A 23,077-nucleotide genomic window follows, 5' to 3' on the forward strand; every position below is an offset into this window, starting at 1 on the left:
GAAGATATCGCGAAAAAGGATCAATCAGGATGACTCCAAGGTTCTTGTATGTAGGGTCTCTACATGTGGATAAGCTCTTTGTGGTATGATGTGATTTGCTAGAATCACAAGGGGACTTACATTTGATGCCTGAACTTCTGATTTGCTTTGAATATTGCTGGAACACAGGATTTTCACTAGCTTTGACTTGAAAAAAAAGGAAAAAAGATGAGGGCGAGGAAAGGATCTAATCCTAACACTAAGAATGTAAAAGCAATGAATGATCTTTGATGAAATTCTAACTAAGTCTTGTTTTGACATCCCAGGACCATCTCCACAAGGTTAGTGCGATCTTCGAAGGAAAGCTTTATGATGTTCAAATCATCACTACAGGCATAGACACCATCAGGTTGATGCATATCGATGAAGAAGCGACAATTGAAGTTAAGCTTAAGCTGAATGATTCCAGTTGACTACGCAAGGCAAGTCTGCAATCAACAAACTGCTAGTAGTATGGATATACAAATTTCACCATCAATCAAGCACATTTCTTCCACTCATCTAATAACATGAAATCAAATATGAGAAGTATAAAGACCATGCAAATTGTCAAATCGACCCATAAATTTCACCATTTCTTCAATGAAGTTACAAGTCTTTTACAACAACATCTTGGCGACAATCTTTGCCTTCTCTCTCTACTCTACTCTAATTGCTATTCTATCAACTATATTCTAACTCTTCCAACTATCTTCTAACTCTCTCTAATTCTAATTTCCTTTACAAATGAAATGCCAGGGCTTATATAGTGCCCTCAATACAATTCGATGGCTTAGATCAATTCGTGATCAATGGCCAAGATTCAACAATGAAAACCCTAATTAGGGTTTGTTACAACCATTACATAACATTTAATGCTCGACCAATGAAATAATTGTATTGCTTGGACACATGTCCTCTCTGGAAAAATCGACCAATGGATAGCCGGGGTAGGTACATCGGAGTTTGTGCCACCTTCCATGAGTTAGGTACATTGAATCTGGAAATGCTGAGGTGGGCCACACTGATTGGAGAAGTGATGACTAGGATGCCACCTCGTCTGACACTTGTAACTTGGTAAATATTCAACTTGGTGTTGTTGAGAAGCTTAGCTTTAATTAATTCATCTGGAACTATCTGCTTCTTCAACGAACCCTTGTTCTAACTTCTTGTGTCCTTGATGTGCAGGATGATTGATGTACCTCGCCTTGGAATACTGGATTGGAGAAGTCGCCCTTGATGACGTTAGTCCAAAGAAGGCCGTCCTTGTCGATGCTAGGCTGGAGGAGGTCGCCCTTGTCCTTGCTTGATCGTCCTTGATGAGACCGTCCTTGATTTGGCTTGATTTTCCTTGATGAGAGCCTTTCGACTTGTAGATCCTTCGAGCTTGGGAGTCGCCATCTTGATACCTACACAACATTTCAAAATTAGTAATATATCTTGAAATCTAAAAATTAAACTTTAAAAGGAAGACTCAAGATTTTAATTAGGAAACTTTATGATAAATCTTTGAATTATCATTTCCTAATTAACTACGCAATACTTAGATTTTTCCAAAAAATGCTTAAAAAAATCAAACCTTGAATAAGGGTGTCAAGATGATTTTGCCATACCTCTTCTTGAGAATTAACTCTAAAAAATAGATGAATTTTGGCTAGGCAAAGTGTAGATCAAAGCTCTCCCTTGGATAAAATGCACCTCCTTTAGCTTGGAAAAGAACTCCACCTTCCTCTTCAAAAGTCTGGAAATTCGCCTTCAAATACCTTCAAAACATCTGGAATTTATCCTCCAATCTAGCAAGAAATACGCCTCTCCAATAGCCTTCAAGATGAATTTCGCCTTCCTTAGTCTCCACACAAGGTGCAAAATCTAGCTTGTGTGGAGCGAATTTCTACCAAGTGTGGAGACTAAGGAAGGCGAAATTCATCTTGAAGGCTATTGGAGAGGCGTATTTCTTGCTAGATTGGAGGATAAATTCCAGATGTTTTGAAGGTATTTGAAGGCAAATTTCCAGACTTTTGAAAAATCTAAAATCTGGCTTCAGCGCCACCGCAATCCTCAAACCCTAGTAAGCTTTATTGCTTACGAGCCAAAGGAATTGACGGAGTGAAAAAGCAATATCAAAAAAAAAAAAAAATGAAATGAAATGAAATATCAAAATTGGCTAAGGGGAATATGCGAGTAACTCCATCGAGGCTATAGACGCCTGGCTGGCAATGGAGCAATGTTCGTGAGCTTGCGGCGATAACCTCGTCGGGACTATAGACGTCTGACTGGCAGCGAGGCTCTATCCAGGATGCTTTTGAAGTTCAGATAAACTACGTAGCTAATCACAGGGGAACCTGAAGGTTATAATTGTCTTGTCGAGTGGAATGAATACACTTGCACACACTTGGGTAATCAAAGACTAAGTGTCTGGATTTGGTTAAGGATTTTCCTTCCACTTTGAGTACATTTTCTAATCTCCTGATGAGCTAGGTTGAATTTTCCGGAGATTCTAGGTGTCGATTGAGTCTTTATCTCTGAAATGTTTCAGGAACATTTATTCAAGGTGGCGCTAGATGTTGTGACGTTTTCACACATCGCCCCATTGCAAATGGGGACCCTTGCTTTTTGCTTTTTAGGGTTTGTTTTCTAGGTCTTTTAGGGTTTTGTTAGTTAGCCTTTGCATTTTGAGTGCTGTCGGGGAGATCAATAGGATAGCAGGTCCTGCTAGTCTGAAAGTCCTGATCCTGAAAATTTGGCTAAGTCTGAAAGTCCTGATCCTGAAATTTGGCTAAGTCTGGAAACTGAAAAACCTCAAAAAACTAGATTTTGCAATATAAATCCTGGAGGTCTAAAACCACTCTCAAACATCCTGAAAGTATATATGGAATATAACTTAAAGTATAAGTCTTATACTTAAATGTTATATTCCATAAAAATTATCCTGATAGAGAGTTCAAAAAGTCAAATTTCGCTCCTGTCCTTCACTGAGGATCCAGAGCGAAAAGCGCTCCTGTCCCTCTCCAAGGGTCCAAGGCGAATCGCTCCTGTCCCTCACCAAGGGTCCAGAGAGAAAAGCGCTCCTGTGGAGTCATTCCTGACCTTGTTTGGACAAATTGAGACATCAAAGGCATGATGGAGGACAAAATGAACGTGATAGAGCATCCAGACTTGATTAAGGACGATGAAATGATGGAGTATTTGTCTAGAAAGGTAAATTCGCTCCTGTCCCTCACCAAGGGACCAGAGCGATTTTATTCATATAGACATTTTTAGACCTTGTTTGGACTCGAACTTTTATTCATGGCGTGTAAAGAGATGATATTTTCCTCAGCGAAGGAAATTTGAAGTGAAAAGTAAAAAGATTTGGCCCTGAGAGCAAAAATCGCTCCTGTCCCCCACTGAAGGACCGGAGCTTGAATTCCAATTTCGCATTATCCTTGCAAGATTTAAGTGGTTTCGCGATTTGAGGAGGTCAAGGGAAGTATGTTTTGCCCGTTGAATATAACTTAAGTACGCCACAATGAAGAAAACCGGCCTAAGTAACAAGTTCGCCCTTGTCCCTCTCCAAGGGACCAAGGTGACTGGCTAGGGCGCTCCTGTCCCTCTCCAAGGGACCAGAGCGATTTTCCCTCAAGACAAGATTCGGGCAAGAGAAAAACAAGTTTTACATTTGAGGTGGGTGAAGGAAGACGCGATCAATCCGTTGAAGATAATTTTGGAAGCTAGCAAAACACAAGTGAGCTTATGAATGCAAAATCGCTCCTGTCCCTCTCCAAGGGACCAAGGCGAAATATACATTGTCAAGTCTTCCCCTCCAAATTTGGATGAGTCCAAGTCAAGACACAAGGTCAAAATGATATTTAAAGTGCTTCAAGAGGGTACGAGATTGCAAAGACCAAGGACAAAAGATGAAATCGCTCCTGTCCCTCACCAAGGGACCAGGGCGAAAATGCTTTAAAGTGCACTCATTTCAAAGATCGAATAAATTGAACTCGAAATTCTAAGTAAAAATGCCATCTTGGACGTCAAAAATGAGGTCTTGGACGTAAAAAAACAAGAAGTGTGAGGTCCAAAAGGTATAATCGCTCCTGTCCCTCTCCAAGGGACCAGAGCGATCTTGTTAATAGCCATTATTTTCCATGCTTGGGTGCCAAATATCCTTCAAATTACATGCCAATTTCGCTAGAACTCCAGGATATTTTAAAAATTAAATTGACATTTAATAAGTGCGCATGGTATTTAATAATTAATTTTGAGCCTAAAAATCGAATTTTTTTAATTATGAAGGCATTTAAAATTAATTATTATTAAATTAAAAAATTAAATGGGAGCGCTTGGGGTATTATGTAATGTTTTTTATCAAGTCGGCCTCTCCTTTTATTTAATTTTTATTTATCTTTTTTCCTTTTTTTTCAAGTCAAAGCTAGTGAAAATCCTGTGTTCCAGCAATATTCAAAGCAAATCAGAAGTTCAGGCATCAAATGTAAGTCCCCTTGTGATTCCAGCAAATCACATCATACCACAAAGAGCTTATCCACATGTAGAGACCCTACATACAAGAACCTTGGAGTCATCCTGATTGATCCTTTTTCGCGATATCTTCAGCAATCAGAGGCTTTATTCAAGAGAGGATAAGGTACCTTTAGGTATTTTATTCTGTGTTTGATAGTGTACAAAATACACGTCAACAGGTTACCCAACTCAAATCGATCCTTATGCTACTTCCATTCCTTATATGCACATATCTCCCCTCCATAATGGGATGGCAGATTGGCTGAAGCTTTAAAGGAATGTTCATCATCATTACTTTTGCATACATTCCTACTCATTATTTATTATACATTAGAAGCAACAGAATCTGCATACATTCCAGCTTCCTGTCAAACGAAAGACAAATAACAAATTAACCAAATTATATTGCTATGGATTCTACTTCATACCACAATATTTGATAAATATGTAACTGCTGTTTAATATATATCTTCTGAGTCTGCAACTCTTATTAGATTGAAAACTCAGTGATTCTACTTCTTCGATGATCCCCTTTTCCTCTAACTGATGTTCTTCCTTATATTGCCTTCAAGGGGGATGAATAGACACCTCCCTTACCTCTTGCCCAAATGAGGTGTCTTCTCCAAGTTAATCACTGCCTCTTCTACTAATCACTTCACTCTTCATTCAAGATGTCCCTTAGAAATCACTTTGTTTAATTATTTGTTAAGACTACAAGTTTGCCGATTAATTGCAAATGATCCGCTACTTCTTGTTAATCATATTTGCTGCCTTAAAACAATGATATCATCTCTGCCTTTAATTGTTTGGTTTGTTACCAGTAATAGCACCCATGTTATAATCTGCGCTTTTCCTATAGCTTTGCACCCGGTTTTAGGTACATAATGATGAAAACTCAGATGCCCACAAGTTGCACTTGGTATTCTCACGCAGTAATGGCAGCCTCAAGTCTGCTCTATATTCCTCGCCTCAGATACTGGTAAACTCATGCTAGGGACGGAAACAATACACGGACTAGAAATTTCTCACTGATCAACCAGATGACTACCTCAATTGCCCAACACAGAATATCCATGGCATCCATGGCTAAGGAAATTGAGCATAATAATAACTCTAAAACCCAAATTTATCTTTGATTTATTATCGCGTCAATATTATGAAAGGCTTTGGCCCATTGAATATGGTAACTGTAGGCTTCACATAAGAAAATTGTGAAGTCTTATCAATAAGACAATTTTCTGAGCAACATTAATTAAATTTATATATATTTATATATATTCCTGAATTCATTTATTACTTTATTTATTTCTGATTACATTGATATGTTAATGAATATTATTATTATATTAAGGTCATTATGATATGATCCGGGGCATGACACACCAGTATCATTGTAGACCTAGGCTAGGAGATAGTCTCGTTGTAGACCATAGAGACCACCTTTTGTGTTGAGGCTTAATCTATTGGCTTTGAAATTGAAATCTGAAGATCCAAATCAACTCCGTGTTTGCTTCTTATTGTCATATTGTTTGTTTGTTTGTTTTTTTGTTTTCTGTTTGTGATTGTTATCTATGCTGCCATGAGTCCGTCGGATCTTTCTGACCCATTCCAGCTACAGCACCACAGAACCCATAACTATGTTTCATATAATGAGAAAAGATGACTAATTTCAAAAGTAACCGAGTTATTCGATCTACCTTCTTATCTTTATGGTGCTTCTTTAGGTTATCAAAAAATTCTCTCATTACATTGCAAGACTTATGAAACATGAAGCCCGCAGTGAAAAAGGAACAAGAAAACTGTTAATGGAATTTCACTGTGATAATACCAACCTTGAAACTCCAAGCATCGGTAAATATGCCAAGTCATGAACCTTCACGAGTAGCAGTGGCATTCTTTGATGTAATGCCCAGCAAATTTTATTCTGGAAAGGCACTGTAATGAGTGACATGTATATTTGCTAGAGCTAACAGATCAAATGAATGTGCTTAATAACCATACAGTACTCTCCCGTTTTCAAGAGCTCCAGAAACAACCCCGGTATAAACTAAATAATGTGGCACTCATTTCATTGGACTCGCCATATTGCATACTTTCTGTTTCCACATGCATTCGGTCATCCCCTTCAACCCTTGCAAGCATCAACACGTTGGAGCTTTGCAACAACCACAGTAAGAAACGTAATCTGGTTACAAACGGCTTTAGTGCTTTCATTTGCATTATTGTACCCTTTCTAACATTTTGTTTCGAATCTTATTAGCTTCATGGATATTACCATCTTTTCGGTGACCATTGATTACCGTAGAGTAAGTGATATGGTCTGGTTCCAAACCTCTTCCCACCATTTCACCCAACAGATTATTTACTTCTTGCATCTGACCTGCCCTACAGAAACCATGAATAAGTGTGTTGTAAGTAGTCACATTTGGAAAAATGCCTTTGTTAACCATCTCTTCCAGAAGTTTAACAGCCTCCACTAAGCTCTCTTTGATGCAATATCCATATAACAGAGCATTATAAGTAACAACATCAGGAATTACACCCTTGTGCAGCATTTCATTCCACAATTTGAGAGCTTCCACCAAATTACCCTTCTTGCAGTAGCCATCAATAATAGTGGTGTAAGTAACAGAATCAGGTAACAAACCATTACTCAGCATCTGTTCAAGTTGTCCAATAGCTTCTACCATCCTTCCAGATTTACAGAAACACTTTATCAATGCATTGTATATGACAACATTAGGTTCAACACCTGTCTTCACCATTTCATCATGGACTCTGATAGCATCCTCAGTGTTTCCTGCATTGGCATATCCATTGATCAAGGCACTGTAAGCCAACTCATTCGGTACTAAATCCTTGTGCAGCATTTCTTCAAAAAGCATGCCAGCTTCTTTCATTTTTCCTGCCTTGCACATGCCACTAATAAGGGAAGTGAACGTCACAACATTTGGCTTACAACCTTTTTCAACCATCTGAGAAAGCAATTTAAGTGCTTCTGAGCTGTCTCCTTTCTTACAGTATCCATCAATGAGTGTGGTGTATGTAACCTCATCTGGTATCAATCCCCTCTGCAACATTTCATCTAAAAGTGCATGTGAGCTCTGCATTTCACCCATCTTACACAAACCATGAATAAGAACAGTGTAGGATGCAACATCCAGCATGATTCCTTTCTCTAGCATCTCATCACGTATAAGGAAAGCATCCTTCATATTTCCTTGATCACAGTATCCTCTAAGAATTGAATTGTATGAAATAACATCGGGTGGTATATCCTTGGCAAACATAATTTCGATTAGCTCTCTCGCTTCCTGCATCTTGCTTTCTTTACACATGCCAGCGATGAGTATGCTATATGTATAAGCATCTGGAATAAGACCCTTATCCTTCAGTTCTTCAAGGACCTGAACAGCTTTCTCTATATTCCCCTCCCTGCAATACCCATCAATCATGACATTATAGGTGACCAAATTTGGCAGCACGCCTCGATCTTGCATCTCTTTCAAAACGCCTCTTGCTTCATCCATCTTGTTCGCACGACAAAGACCGCCAATTATTGCAGTGTAACAAAAGGTATCTAGCACGAGCCCTCTCTCCAGCATTTCATCCCGGAGCGTAAAAGCCTCCTCTATATTCCCTTTCCTACAATGCCCACTTATTAAGACAGTGTATACGATAGCATTTGGTCGCAAACCTTTGCCTAACATTTCTCGAAACAATATGTTGGCGTCCTCTAGTTGTCCAGCCTTGCAGCATCCATGAATCAAGGCACCATAAGTAAAAACAGTAGGCACTACACCTTTCTTTACCATTTCCTCCCACAAAGTAAAGGCCTCTCTTAATTTTCCCCACTTGCAAAACTTATCAATCATCATACTGTAAACAACATTACTACAAACAAAACCCCTACTCCCCATCTCCTTTAAAAGAGCCTTTGCATCATCCAATTTCCCTTGCTTGCAGTAAGCATGAATCATGGTAATATAAATATATGCATCTGGACAAACCCCACCCTGAAGCATAAGCCCATAAATCTCCCGAGCAGTGCCTATCTTATTAATCTTCACCAGCCCGTTCAAAATCCCATGACAAGACCGCAATGTAGGTATTGCATTCAAGCAATTGTGTAATTTATGAAACACCTCAACAGCTTCCAAAATCTTCAATGCCTGAAGATAAGTCTGAATCAACAAATCAAATGCCGAACACGAAGAAGAAAGTTTAAATAAATGAGATGTTTTGACTAAGGTTTCAAATATTTCTGCGGGTGTGGAACTCCGGTGATCATGTATCAAACTCTGGATAACAGAAGAAGCAGGCCACTCTAAATTAGCCCTACTTAAAATGTGAACAAGAATGCAATAAGATTCAATATTGTGATCAAAGCCCTCGTGTAACCCTAACCAGTTGAAAAATCTGAGGGATAGCCTTGGATTGTCCTGTGACTTTAGCAGCAATTTCTCCACATGCTTGTCTCTTAGTCTCTGCATAATTCCGTTCCTTTTGAATGAATTTTCCCACTTTCCTTCTCTCTTGACCAAATCTAAGACGGAGTTTACGAACGGGTCGTCTTCATCTTCTTCGTATGCAGAGTTTGCCCTGCTTCTTGTACCCAGGCTCGCCATTGTTGAAACTCGAAGGTGGGTTTTGAGCAATGAAATCCGTAAGATTGCTGCCATTGTAATGGTATGAGAGAAAGAGAGGTTTAAACATAGGCTAGAGCCTTGATATACGTTCAACCTCTGAACTAATCATGTTCCCATATGGCTGTTTATGTGCTCATGTAAAATTTTATTGCTGTTTATTGAAAAAAAGATGCATCATATTTCTCTGCTTATTGAAAAAAAGATACATGATTTTATCATATTTTTCTTATTTACTTATCTAAAATTTTGCTTAGTCATTTGACTATCCATAAAGTCACCTTGTCCATAAATTGTTTTTTAAGCAGCTAAGTGTAGTCTTGATTTTCAAGCAAAATTTATTTTTGATGCATATTATATTTTTACTTAAAAGGTGTTTTTGGTTAGGGCCTAGAGTCTAGGGCAAGTGTTTTAGGGGAGGGGCTAATTTTTAATTTCTCCATAGTTTGCATCTAACAATTATAATCTGTAATTTTGTTTTTATTTGATAATTTAAAAAATGTCATTTATCTTTTTATTTATTGGTTCATGTTGGAAATGGTCATTGCAAAAATCAAATTATTGATTTTTAAATAAATTTTGTTTACTCAATTAATGACTTGAATTACATATAAAATATTTTATACATCATCATAAATGTACCTTGTTGATTTGATCAAGGGGTTGACACTGGGTTCTCATTGTCTAAAAATAAATAGATACGAATATTTTAAATCTATGTGGAATAATTCTAAATAATAACAAATTTTTACTCATTATACTTAATTTACTTTTATCATTATTTTTACGCAGTTATTGATATATATGGTTGTAAATTGTAAATAAGGGTGCAAGGTGCTACAAATAATATTGGCATTTATGTTTTGTTTTTGTTTTTTTAACAGGATTGTTTGCACATAGTTTTGAACCTATCCCAGCACACATGTAGAAAGAAAAACATTCAAGTAGGCCAAATCGATTGAAACTAAGATGGACGAAAATTATATGCTCAAGTTCGTTATTGTTACAAACATTTGCCTTCCTACACATCACCTACAAAAGGGAGCTAGAATGTGTAGAGAAAATCATTTATTATATTTTTAATATGCGTCTTTTATTTTTTTATGTGATGTCTATATTGTTCAATAGACAAACATGTTAATATCTTGACATAATCTATTCAGTAAGGGGACTAGACTATTGAAAAGTTGGAAGCACTCATCATCACCTTGAATAGGGAAAGGATTGAAATGTAGAAGTCCATTTGACTAGGTTGATTGTCCCAAAAACTATTTTTAGGCTCGTGGACATTAAAAAATTTCTTCTTCTACTACTATATGGAAGTATATAGTAATTTTTGTATATAATGTGAAATCGAATTTTATTTATCTTCAAATAAGGTGTGAAGTGTGATTCACCATGCAACTTGTCACATCAACATGTTTACCGAGAGATGTTTTTACTTTTGGGATTTTGGACAACATTTTTTTTAATGTATGACATGGAGTTGTATACTTCTATAGCCAAGGTTTGTAGGTGTGGCTCATCATGGAACTCACTATACCGCCATGTTTACTAGAGGTGTCATTAAAATGAACTTTTAAAATTTTGACCAAAATTTATCTCATCGCCCTATAGTTTATCACAAAAATCCTATTTGTTGTTAGATAGATGTCATTCTTACTTAAAATACAACTCATATTTATTTAAATGATCCCAAACCTTTATAGTTGCCAAAAAAACTTTTTATATTTAGCTCTTATAATTAATATAGACAACTCAATAATTGAACACAAAAACACTTTTTATTATTACTAAGAAAATATTCTTATTTAAAATTGAATTTATATCCAACATGAATAATAATAAAAAAAATGATAAACCTATGTCTTGGTATACCTAACCTTAATATATAATATAAATGACCACAAAATGTTTGAGTAAGTGTGGAATTTGTTATGTAACTCTAAATCTCATTATCCATGTTGCTCCATTTCACTTATTGCACTCTTCCAAAACATAGAACATTGTCAAACTAAATGGGGGAAGACAATATTGACTAAAACTCTTCTTTGATCATGGATTGGGAAAGGGAAAGAGCCCTAAAATCTAAAAAAATGATAAAGTAGTGGGAAGCCCAAGTAAAAAAGACTATTTCTCAACAAATACCTAAATGAAAAAAGATGGTGAGTATTGAGAATTATAAGTTTTGCATGTGTGATATAAGTATTACTGTAGTGACATAAAATCACGACCCTTGCAATTTTTTACCACATTAGGGTCCTCACGCATGCGAATCGAATCTCTAAAGACCGAAGACTTGCTCGACACCTGAAAAACTGCATCTTTTTTGCCCTCTACACTGCCCAAACTGCATCATGTCCTGAAAAAAAGGGCACGACAGGCGCGTGGCACTCCTGTCCCCTGCCCTATTTTGGGATAGGACCCTTCAAATTGTGCTTTGGTGGTTGTGCATTGAGTGGGAAAACTCCCCCAGTGTCGGCCTGCGCCAGAAAATCAGTCAATTAACCCTAATTGACAAGTATATAAGTCGCAATCACCCTCCTATTTGGAATAAGTTCAATAAGAGATAAGGTGGGCATGAGATCAAGCATTCAAAAACATTCAATCATTCAAGCGTTCCTTTCTAGCAATGAGCATTATCAAGTCTCCTTTCAAGGCTAGGTGTTGCATTCAAGTCAAGGATTCAACCATTGTAGAGGAGATTCACTTCAACATTCAACTTTATACAAGCAATTCTATCAACAGCTCTATCACAACCTCCCTTGAGGTGATTTACATTTCAGTCTTTCATTTACAATTACTTGCAAGTACTTTCTTTCATCATTTGGTTAATTCCAAAACTGGGATTTGACCTAAACTGAAGACAAACCCCCAATCCCAACCCCTTTTTCTCTCTTTTCTATGTGTAGGTTGCAGTTGTGCAGTTGTACTTTCGGATATGGACTCCATTTGCAAAGGCGGAAAAAACCTTTTCGTTTCATGGATTTTTTGGAGGATCATGGATGATAAGTTGAGACTTTGTCATGTTTTTATCATCAGAACTCTCAAGTTTTTGACATCTTTTGGTTTGCATAGTAGTAGTGATGTATTGTAAATTGACTATATGTATTCCATGTGTTAAACCTGAACTTATGAAATCATGTTTGAACTTTGTCGGTCTATTCCTATAGCCATGTCATTTATTCCTCCAGCCATGTTATTTGTTCCTGTTGCCATGCGGATTATTTAGGGTAATATCATATGTGAATTAATACATGTGTTAATTAAATAAAATGTGTATGTATGTCCTTGTATGTTGTTTTTGTTGTAGTGCAGGTGATAAATGATGTCATGGTGGATATTCTCCTTTCGCGTCTGAAGAAGGAAAGATCGCGTAAGAGATAACTGAAGATCAAACTGAAGAGGAGCGAGCGCAAGGTACGGCATAGGCGGAGCAGCCAAGCGACACTACTGAAGTCTAACTTTAGTGGGAATTGAATTTGCAAACACTGCCACGGCATGCAAAGACTGTGGTTCGGTTTAGATTCACGTTTCTTGCAACCAAGCTCTAGTTATCTTCTTTATCGGTCAATCATCTGCCTCTTCTTCTGGGTGTGATTTGTGTTGTCTATTGTAGTTGATCCTCTCTTTTATAATAAGCTCTTCTTTGTCTCAGAGGTTAGACATAATGGAAAAGAATAGAGCAGAGTATATTTGATAAACATTCTTGAGTTTCTTTTCAAAATATGTAATCACTTTCAGGAAGCAATGAATAAAATTATGTTGTTCTGATCTGTTAAAAGTAGTTTTTTGGAAGCTTGGTATCACTCATCCAAGGGGGCCCACTTGGTGAGTGATCCTATGCGTGTTAGTTAAAATTATTTTTCTTTCCTTAGTCGCAGTAGAGGTTTTTTCCTTGACTGTTCCTGCAGCCACTGGAAACAGATCCACTGATTGTTCCTGCAGCCAAGCCAAAACAGAGTCATTTATGTTATCCATATTAGATCTTTCCAGCATTGCTTTTATGAATACTATGCAGAATTTTTTCCTATAGCCTTTCCATAATTTCCATGCTTGCCTTTCCTTTTCGCATAATGTTAGTTGTTGCAGTAATGCAGAATAGCCATTGAAAGAACTTAGTGCATATATAGTGCAGACCCATTTCAAGTATTATGTCCCTGGGTTGATAACTAAATGAGCACTAGCCATGAAAATAGTAACTTTACCAGATGAATGTCCAAACTTCGGGTTGAGACTTCAAATAAAGTTATTATTATTGTTGTTGGAGTAGACAATGTACACGTCCGCCACGGTTCGGGCAAATTTTCCTCAAATTCGCAGGGCGGCTTCGTCTTGACATATTAATGCTAGCTTCAGGTGCACAGCTTCATCTTATGCTTCTATCTCGATTTATAATCATATCTTTGTCATTTTTTTGCTTGGTCTTAAGCACATAATTCAATCAATTCAAATCTCATTTCAGAAGAGGAGATTAACTTACCATTCTTATATCACTTAGAATTCAATCTCCTTCTCTAGAGGTTGAATCTAGTGCATTTTCCCCACCTCTTCCAATGTAATACGGGAAAAGTGTTTGAAGGGAAATCCAAAGTGAAACTTTCATCTCTCCTCAGAGGGAAGAAAAGATTTCCTCTAGATCCATCATTCACTCATTTTTCCCAACATTGCAATTACAAGCACTACATTTGTGATTAATAACTAATATTTGGTAATAATAATAAAAATACTTCATAACGGTTGTATCCACACCTTTATTTTTAGGAAAAATATATGTGTGTGTATATATATATATAATTAATCAAATATATTTTTTAATAAAGAAGTCATAAAGAAGGGAGGAGACTCAAACAAGTATGGTTGCTAAAATAAATATACTTATCTAGTATTTAAGGTAATCATAAAGAAGGGAGGAGATCCACAAAAATATGGTTGCTAAAATAAATTAAGTGTAATAGGAATTAAATGAATAAGGACGTTGTGGTGAATGAGGTATCAAAAATAATTAGAAATAGAGGATAATATTACAAGAAGAAGTGTGTGTGTGTGGGGGGGGGGTTGTTGAGAGAGATAGAAAATGGTGAAAGATCAAAAGCTCATAGAATTATTAAGGCCATGACATAAAGAACCCATAAAACATGAAGAAGTCAACATTTCAAAGTATGAGAGAGCTATGAAAATGTCCTAAAGGATGTGGATTGTTGAGTAGATGCAACCAACACCAATATGCTTGAAAATGAAGTGAAGTACAAGGTCAAGAAAATATGAGTTCCCTATAATTGATAGATGGGGTGAAAAATATAGAGAAACTAGGTAAGGAGAGGCAACACCTTGTATATTAAACACATGTTCATTCATGAGATGAAAAGTAGGAAGAGAAAAATAAGTTGAGAAAGTGGATGGTAGTATAGTTGAAGGTGATAAGTTAGGAGAGAAATATAGAGTAGATATGATAATTAATAAAGGATGTGAGAGTAGATGAAATCCCAAAGGATGTAATATGATGTAATCCCTCAATTTGAGAGACTCCATAAGGAGAAGACCCTCCCTAATCAAATGGCATCCTTCATGCCGCATATGGAACATTATTAAGATAACAAGATAACAAGATATGAGAAAATAAGTTTTGAATGAAGAGAATGACATAGAAAAGTAAGGAACATGAGGAAGATTCAAAAAAGAGTACTACAATCACCAATGTGGCACCACACCAAAAATCTATATATGGAATTGGGAAATCTATTAATATTTCTAATGACAAATGGCATATTTCTTGTTCTTTATTTTTAAAACAAGAAGATCAAATGTAAGGGATTAAGTAAAAACATGAAAATACTTGTACACAACCTTCAGACTTTGTGAGCTAGACCAAATCATAAATAAATTGACCAACCCTCCATTACATCCCTAAATAAAAATAATATGTATTGCAAGGTGTGCACCCTTGGTCTTTGTGCAACACGAGTGGTGGGTTTGCAACATGGCTTAACCACCTCTCATGGATTCTATGTATCTAGTGGTTGTAGTGGACATTGACAAGTCGCCCTTTTGGTGCAATGACAATAGTACCCAACAAATTGTATCAGAGCTAGGTTGCGGGTTCAAACCCTGCTTGCACTTAGGAGGGGATTTTTGCAAGGTGTGCACCCTTGGTCTCTATGCGGGACAAGTGGTGGATTTGCGACATGACTTAACCACCTCCCGTGGATTCTATGTATCTAGTGGTTGTAGCGACCATTGACAAGTCGACCTTTTGGTGTAATGACAACCATACCTAATAATAAGGAGGATTGGAAGGATCGGCAAAACAATGAAACTACAAAAGAATCGTCAAAAATGGAAAGCAATAGAGGAACCTAAACAAACACTAGAAAGACTTAAGAGGAAGATACATATTGTTGAATATTATGATGATGAAACTTCACAAGGGGAACTACTTAAAAAATAGTTGGAAAGAAAATTTGAAAAGGAGAAAAAGAATGTGAAGGAAGAGGATAAAAGATAATGATCATAGAAAATTGTAGTGGTATTCCCCATAGCTAAACGCAATATATGTATTCAAAGAAATAATCAAGTTAGGAGAAGAAGAAAATTTTGACATAAATTAAGAAAAGAAGATGAAGAAAGGCTTTTGATAAATAAACATATAAAACCTTCGAGGATAATACCATACCAAGTAGGGTCTATCAATGAAATAAAGGACAAGGAAAATATTCCTAAAAAGACAAGAGTATTCTCATTTGGAACTATTGAGAAAATAAAGGTAACGAAGAAAAATCTTATAAGGACAAAGTCATGTCAACTAAAATTTCATTGAGAAAATCAATTCAAAATATAAGATGCCTATAAGAACAAGACCGCATTGACTAATTCATAGAAAATCTAAAGGAAAAGATGAAGATACTATCTTTAATTTGGAAGTAGGTTAGGTAGAAAAATAAAGGGGTGACATTGAATCTAACCCTATTATTAAGTAATGAATAAGGGATAACACAAGAAAAATAGAAACACATGGCATAGCAACAAAGAGGCCTAATACAAATTTCCACTCTAGCAAGAAAGGTCGTCATGATTAGCCCTCGAGTAAAACTTGGTTACAAGTGATTCCACTAGGTTTTCTCAAGAACAAGGTAATATTTTAGGTCTAGAGCAAATGTTGGCATAATATAAGAGGTTGTGAGATATCACACATATAATTGGGGTCATATATAGACCCATGTATGGGCCATATACTATTTAATTAATTCTTAATACACTATAACATGTCTAAATAAGATATACAAGGGATAAATATCATAAAAGAAGAGACAAATTTGTGGGAAGAAGATAATTAATATATATTACAAAAGGACATCATGAAAAGGAATGGCAAGGCTATACAAGGAAGGAAAAAGTGGGAGATAAGAGCATGAATTATATATATGTGTGTGAGAATAAGCAAGATGATTATGTGAGAGTAAAACACGAGGATCAGATTATAAAATATGTAAAATGCAATGTATAAACAATCAAATTATATTAATATATGATTTTATGTATATTGGTGTGTGTATTTGTGTGTATGGTTTATTTAAATTTAGTTTCTACATTTAACATATCTAAGTTCTCCATTTTTACTACATCATATTGGAGTTTACTATATAAAATAGAATATAAAACCTTGAAATTGGGTCTATGTTTTTTGTTAACACCAACCTTTCCTATGTTTCTATCATATCCTATAAAATTGTAGCTCCAAATTTACCAAAAAAAAATGTTCGAGTAATCTTTTATTAGCTAATAATTATTTATTTAATTATTAGTCTATTATACTCTATGCTTAAGCTAAACTTAGGAATCTTATAATTCTTTAGGGTTTTCACCTTTAGGGTTTTGAGTATCCTTTTATAAGGATTCTCTCTTTGTATTTTCATAACAACTGTAATTATTGAATTGCATTCTTGTTGCACAATCAATATGACTCCTTTTTTCTGGATCTCTAAATTCTGGCCTCCATAGCTTTTTTGTTTCTCCTTCCGTGATAGGTTTGCATGCAAGTGATCTTTGGGAGTTGTAGAGTTGATTTTTCTTCAACTCCAATATGGTATCAGATCTCTAGATTTGCATGCCCATGTTCTCTTCATGAGAGATTTTAGGCCTTGTTATTTAGATTTGTGTATTCGGGGGTTTGTGCAGTTTCTTTTTTGTTTTTTTTTCATTTCTAGGGGTAGCTGATTTTTTGTACATTTTGGTGCCAAAAAGACCTCACAGTTGGATTCAAAAGGTTGATTCCATGAATTTTGATATATAATTTACCTATTTTCTATGACAGGGGCATTTAGGACATTATTTTTATTGGCACATTTTTCGAGGCACAAAAAATCCGTACAATATATGAAAATGCGTCAGAAAATTTTCGTCAATTTTTTTTTTCCTTTTTACCCTTTTTATGCCCTAAAGGGGTTTTTTTTTTCTTTTGGTCGTATATTGGGCATACGGAGGCGTTTTTTGACAAATCTTATATCCTCGAAAAACTCTTTCTGAGATCTATCCAGATCTGGAGGTTTGAACTTTTGATTTTACCTTTTTGATGGCGGTTTTTTCTGTCAAAGTCAGAGGTTCATTTTTGCACTCCGGGAGACATAACTTGAGCATCAGAACTCCATTTTCCAAAAACTTTATATTGTTGGAAAGCTTGTTCTGTATTTTTTCCATTCATATGAGTCTTCTTTCCAGATTATGCTCCAGATATATTTTATTCAGTTTTTTTATTTTCAACGCTCTAGTGAATATCTTGGATGTTTTGGGTCCTAGATCTCTTTCTTTGAGTAGGAAGTCTCATCTTTGGTTATTCTTTATGTTTCCAGTCTTTTGTCTCTTCTATTCATTGTAGCACTTTATTTATACAAACACGCTAAGATAAAGTGCCATCATGCATTGTATACTTGGGATCTTGCACATCTTGTGCCTTATTGTACATGCACTACTTGTAAAGTGCTATAGGAGGGTTGATGTTTGCCTTTTGTTTGTCATCTACCTTTGTCAAGTGAGTCTTCCTTCCACGACGTTAGCCTCATGATGTGTGTCAAGTGAGTGTTCCTTCCATGACACTATGCACTTTCTTTGCACCTTCGATGTTCTTGGTTCTTCGTCATGCAGTTCTTGTTGGCCGTTATTTTAAGTCTACATGTCACTCTCCCTTTTCAGCATTATGGGGAGGTTTGTCTTGTTGTTCTAATGCTTCCTTGGTTCGATTGATCAACTCTTCAGGCTATGGTGTTTCATGCCATCTGTATCTTCGAGTTCAGTTATTTTCTTTTGTTTGTCATATGATTCGAGTAGTGTCATTTGAGGGCACTCATGCATATTATAGTCTTCTCTACCTGGTCATGTTATATTTCAGTGGAGGTTCTTCAGATCAGCAGTTACTCTGCGACAGTGTTTGCAGCTATTTCATGCTTCAGTGGTGTTCTTCTTGCTCTTTTTTTCGTTCCTATCTTTTGGAACACTTTGTTTGGAGGCTTCTTAGTCCTTCACCTAAGCTTTCATCTCTTCTTGGAGAGGAGTTTTGTTCCCACATGACTTTCTCTTTTTTCTCCACTTTTTCAGAGATTTTATTGTACTGGGGAACCTCATCAAGCCTAATTGTCGGGACCCATTGTTGTTTTCCTGCATTTTTTACATGCTTTTATAGTCCTTAGTTATTTTTTAGCTACTCCCTAAGTTCATATTAAGGGGGGGTGTTAGAGTAATCTTTTATTAGCTAATAAGTATTTATTTAATTATTAGTCTATTATACTCTATGCTTAAGCTAAACTTAGGAATCTTATAATTCTTTAGGGTTTTCACCTTTAGGGTTTTGAGTATCCTTTTATAAGGATTCTCTCTTTGTATTTTCATAACAACTGTAATTATTGAATTGCATTCTTGTTGCACAATCAATATGACTCCTTTTTTCTGGATCTCTAAATTCTGGCCTCCATAGCTTTTTTGTTTCTCCTTCCGTGATAGGTTTGCATGCAAGTGATCTTTGGGAGTTGTAGAGTTGATTTTTCTTCAACTCCAATATGGTATCAGATCTCTAGATTTGCATGCCCATGTTCTCTTCATGAGAGATTTTAGGCCTTGTTATTCAGATTTGTGTATTCGGGGGTTTGTGCAGTTTCTTTTTTGTTTTTTTTTCATTTCTAGGGGTAGCTGATTTTTTGTACATTTTGGTGCCAAAAAGACCTCACAGTTGGATTCAAAAGGTTGATTCCATGAATTTTGATATATAATTTACCTATTTTCTGTGACAGGGGCATTTAGGACATTATTTTTATTGGCACATTTTTCGAGGCACAAAAAATCCGTACAATATATGAAAATGCGTCAGAAAATTTTCGTCAATTTTTTTTTTCCTTTTTACCCTTTTTATGCCCTAAAGGGGTTTTTTTTTTCTTTTGGTCGTATATTGGGCATACGGAGGCGTTTTTTGACAAATCTTATATCCTCGAAAAACTCTTTCTGAGATCTATCCAGATCTGGAGGTTTGAACTTTTGATTTTACCTTTTTGATGGCGGTTTTTTCTGTCAAAGTCAGAGGTTCATTTTTGCACTCCGGGAGACATAACTTGAGCATCAGAACTCCATTTTCCGAAAACTTTATATTGTTGGAAAGCTTGTTCTATATTTTTTCCATTCATATGAGTCTTCTTTCCAGATTATGCTCCAGATATATTTTATTCAGTTTTTTTATTTTCAACGCTCTAGTGAATATCTTGGATGTTTCGGGTCCTAGATCTCTTTCTTTGAGTAGGAAGTCTCATCTTTGGTTATTCTTTATGTTTCCAATCTTTTGTCTCTTCTATTCATTGTAGCACTTTATTTATACAAACACGCTAAGATAAAGTGCCATCATGCATTGTATACTTGGGATCTTGCACATCTTGTGCCTTATTGTACATGCACTAATTGTAAAGTGCTATAGGAGGGTTGATGTTTGCCTTTTGTTTGTCATCTACCTTTATCAAGTGAGTCTTCCTTCCACGATGTTAGCCTCATGATGTGTGTCAAGTGAGTGTTCCTTCCATGACACTATGCACTTTCTTTGCACCTTCGATGTTCTTGGTTCTTCGTCATGCAGTTCTTGTTGGCCGTTATTTTCAGTCTACATGTCACTCTCCCTTTTCAGCATTATGGGGAGGTTTGTCTTGTTGTTCTAATGCTTCCTTGGTTCGATTGATCAACTCTTCAGGCTATGGTGTTTCATGCCATCTGTATCTTCGAGTTCAGTTATTTTCTTTTGTTTGTCATATGATTCGAGTAGTGTCATTTGAGGGCACTCATGCATATTATAGTCTTCTCTACCTGGTCATGTTATATTTCAGTGGAGGTTCTTCAGATCAGCAGTTACTCTTCGACAGTGTTTGCAGCTATTTCATGCTTCAGTGGTGTTCTTCTTGCTCTTTTTTTCGTTCCTATCTTTTGGAACACTTTGTTTGGAGGCTTCTTAGTCCTTCACCTAAGCTTTCATCTCTTCTTGGAGGGGAGTTTTGTTCCCACGTGACTTTCTCTTTTTTCTCCACTTTTTCAAAGATTTTATTGTACTGGGGAACCTCATCAAGCCTAGTTGTTGGGACCCATTGTTGTTTTCCTGCATTTTTTACATGCTTTTATAGTCCTTAGTTATTTTTTAGCTACTCCCTAAGTTCATATTAAGGGGGGTGTTTGAGTAATCTTTTATTAGCTAATAAGTATTTATTTAATTATTAGTCTATTATACTCAATGCTTAAGCTAAACTTAGGAATCTTATAATTCTTTAGGGTTTTCACCTTTAGGGTTTCAAGTATCCTTTTATAAGGATTCTCTCTTTGTATTTTCATAACAAATGTAATTATTGAATTGCATTCTTGTTGCACAATCAATATGACTCCTCTTTTATGGATCTCTGAAATCTGTCCTCCATAGCTTTTTTGCTTCTCTCCTTCTGTGATAGGTTTGCATGCAGGTGATCTTTGGGATCTATAGAGTTGATTTTTCCTCAACTCCAATAAAAACTAGAATTCATGTATATTTTATTTTTCCCTCCTTCCTATGAGATTTGAGCCTCTTTAGGATATGTCTCAAATGTTTGCTACTAGGTCGACCCACATCTTTTTGACTTAAAAGATTAAATTCAAGGTTATTTTATGCTAAATTGTTATGTTTTCACTTATTCTCACCTTAACATTCCCTTTTAAATATATAAATAGGGGTTCATTTCTCCCATTTAGGTTCACTCACAATCAAGTTTTTGCATGCATGTTATTATTTTTATAGAGCTTTGAAGCCTCAGAGCATTATCATCTTGTTGATCCATTTATTTCTAAAGCATCTAAGTGTTTTAAAGATGAGCATGCATACATGGCTATTCTAATAATGTCTTGGTGGACTTGCACATGACCTTCATGGAATGCATAACTCTCTCTTAGCTAATCCAAACTTTATGGAAGTGCTAATTTATCCCATGGACCTCCCTTTCCTTTTATCTCATGCTTATTGATCATTTTTAATCCTTCATGATTTGTTGTCTATAAATAAAATATTTTTCAATGATTAAGCAATCCTAGATCAACTCTTTTATATCAATCCACTCAAGTAATTTAGAATTCAATCCAATGATCACATGTTTGATAATCCTATTTTGGTGAAACTAGAAAACTTGCACATAATTTTTAGTCTCATGAATAGATTTTTAAAATGTTATGTATTGGTTTTTATTACATTTTTTTTTCTCTTGCCTCCTCATACACATACAATAATAGGTTTGAATAATTATTTAAGATATTCATATCAATTTTTTAAACTATTTGTATAGGTTTCCCTATGCTATAAGTCAATTGCAACCTCTAAGATTTATGATCCATAACTTAACATATTCAAACTCCACAATATACTACTATAATAATATTTTATTTCAATTTTGTAATTCTACCATCTTACTTTATAGACACTTTACCTTTTTTTCCATAAATAATACCACCCAAAGTTGAAAAAGAGAAGGATTGTCAAGATAGTTCCTTGAGGATAATCGTATAAACATCCATTATTCATCCCTCACCTTTGATATTCACAAATACTAGGTGTGTTGTTCTTATATCATTTTCCTTATAATAATATATGTATTTCAATATTTTATAGCCAAAAATAATTATTAGAATGGTCATCTCATTTCTTTGAGATTGCAACACATTGTTACAAGTTTCAAATCTAGATTTATCTTTAAATTTAAATTAGTTTTCATTTCAACAATTTATATTATATTCATTTAGATTTTGTTGGTGTGAATAGGACATATTACCTACTCAATTTGTGTAGTAGGTCCTATTCACACTAATTTACTTAAGCTTACTTAGGGCATTCTTAAATTAATATCACTTTATGTCTCGAGTCTTAAGATTAAGACACAAGTCATTATCTTATGTTTTCCTATGTCTCGTCATGGACTATATAATCAAGGGTTTGTGATTGTAATATTAATTAATTATAATTAATATACTCATTATGCATTGAATCCTTTGATATAATAGAATTATTCTCTCACATTTTATTTTATAAGGATTTCATTAAAGCTGTTAAATCTTAGGTCCAAATTTTGAATGGTATGAGTGTTTTATACTAACTCTTACATAGTATTAGAGCTTTTACAATGATTTTTTATTAGTCTTTTGAGAGATATAGGATTACAATATCACATTTTTTAAAATATTTGATTTTTCTCTTCTTTTGCATTAAATGTTAACTTGGAGAATTAGAAAGAAAAACTTGATTAAAATATTGAATTTGAGGAGGGTTATTCTTTACATTATGCCTTTGTATTATAGGTTATTTGGGGAGATATTTGAAGTGAATCTAAGGTTACCATTGAGTTTAGGGTGTTTGAGAAAGTCAGGGTGTTTGAGAAAGTTGATTT

At 35.4% G+C, this 23,077-nt stretch overlaps 1 protein-coding gene across 1 annotated transcript in view; it reads right to left on the minus strand.

Moving 5' to 3' along the window:
• Positions 1–9,309, minus strand: part of LOC131044712 (putative pentatricopeptide repeat-containing protein At5g59900) — an 80,022-nt gene extending 70,713 nt beyond the window's left edge. Inside the window, exon 1 of the mRNA XM_057978102.2 lies at positions 6,351–9,309. Coding sequence (XP_057834085.2) covers positions 6,738–9,200 — 2,463 coding nt within the window. The 5' untranslated portion in view covers positions 9,201–9,309 and the 3' untranslated portion in view covers positions 6,351–6,737. The remainder of the gene's footprint in view (positions 1–6,350) is intronic.
• Between the last annotated feature and the right edge of the window lie 13,768 nt (positions 9,310–23,077).

Source organism: Cryptomeria japonica, chromosome 3 (genome assembly GCF_030272615.1).
Source record: "Cryptomeria japonica chromosome 3, Sugi_1.0, whole genome shotgun sequence".
In the NCBI taxonomy this organism is placed as follows: domain Eukaryota; kingdom Viridiplantae; phylum Streptophyta; class Pinopsida; order Cupressales; family Cupressaceae; genus Cryptomeria; species Cryptomeria japonica.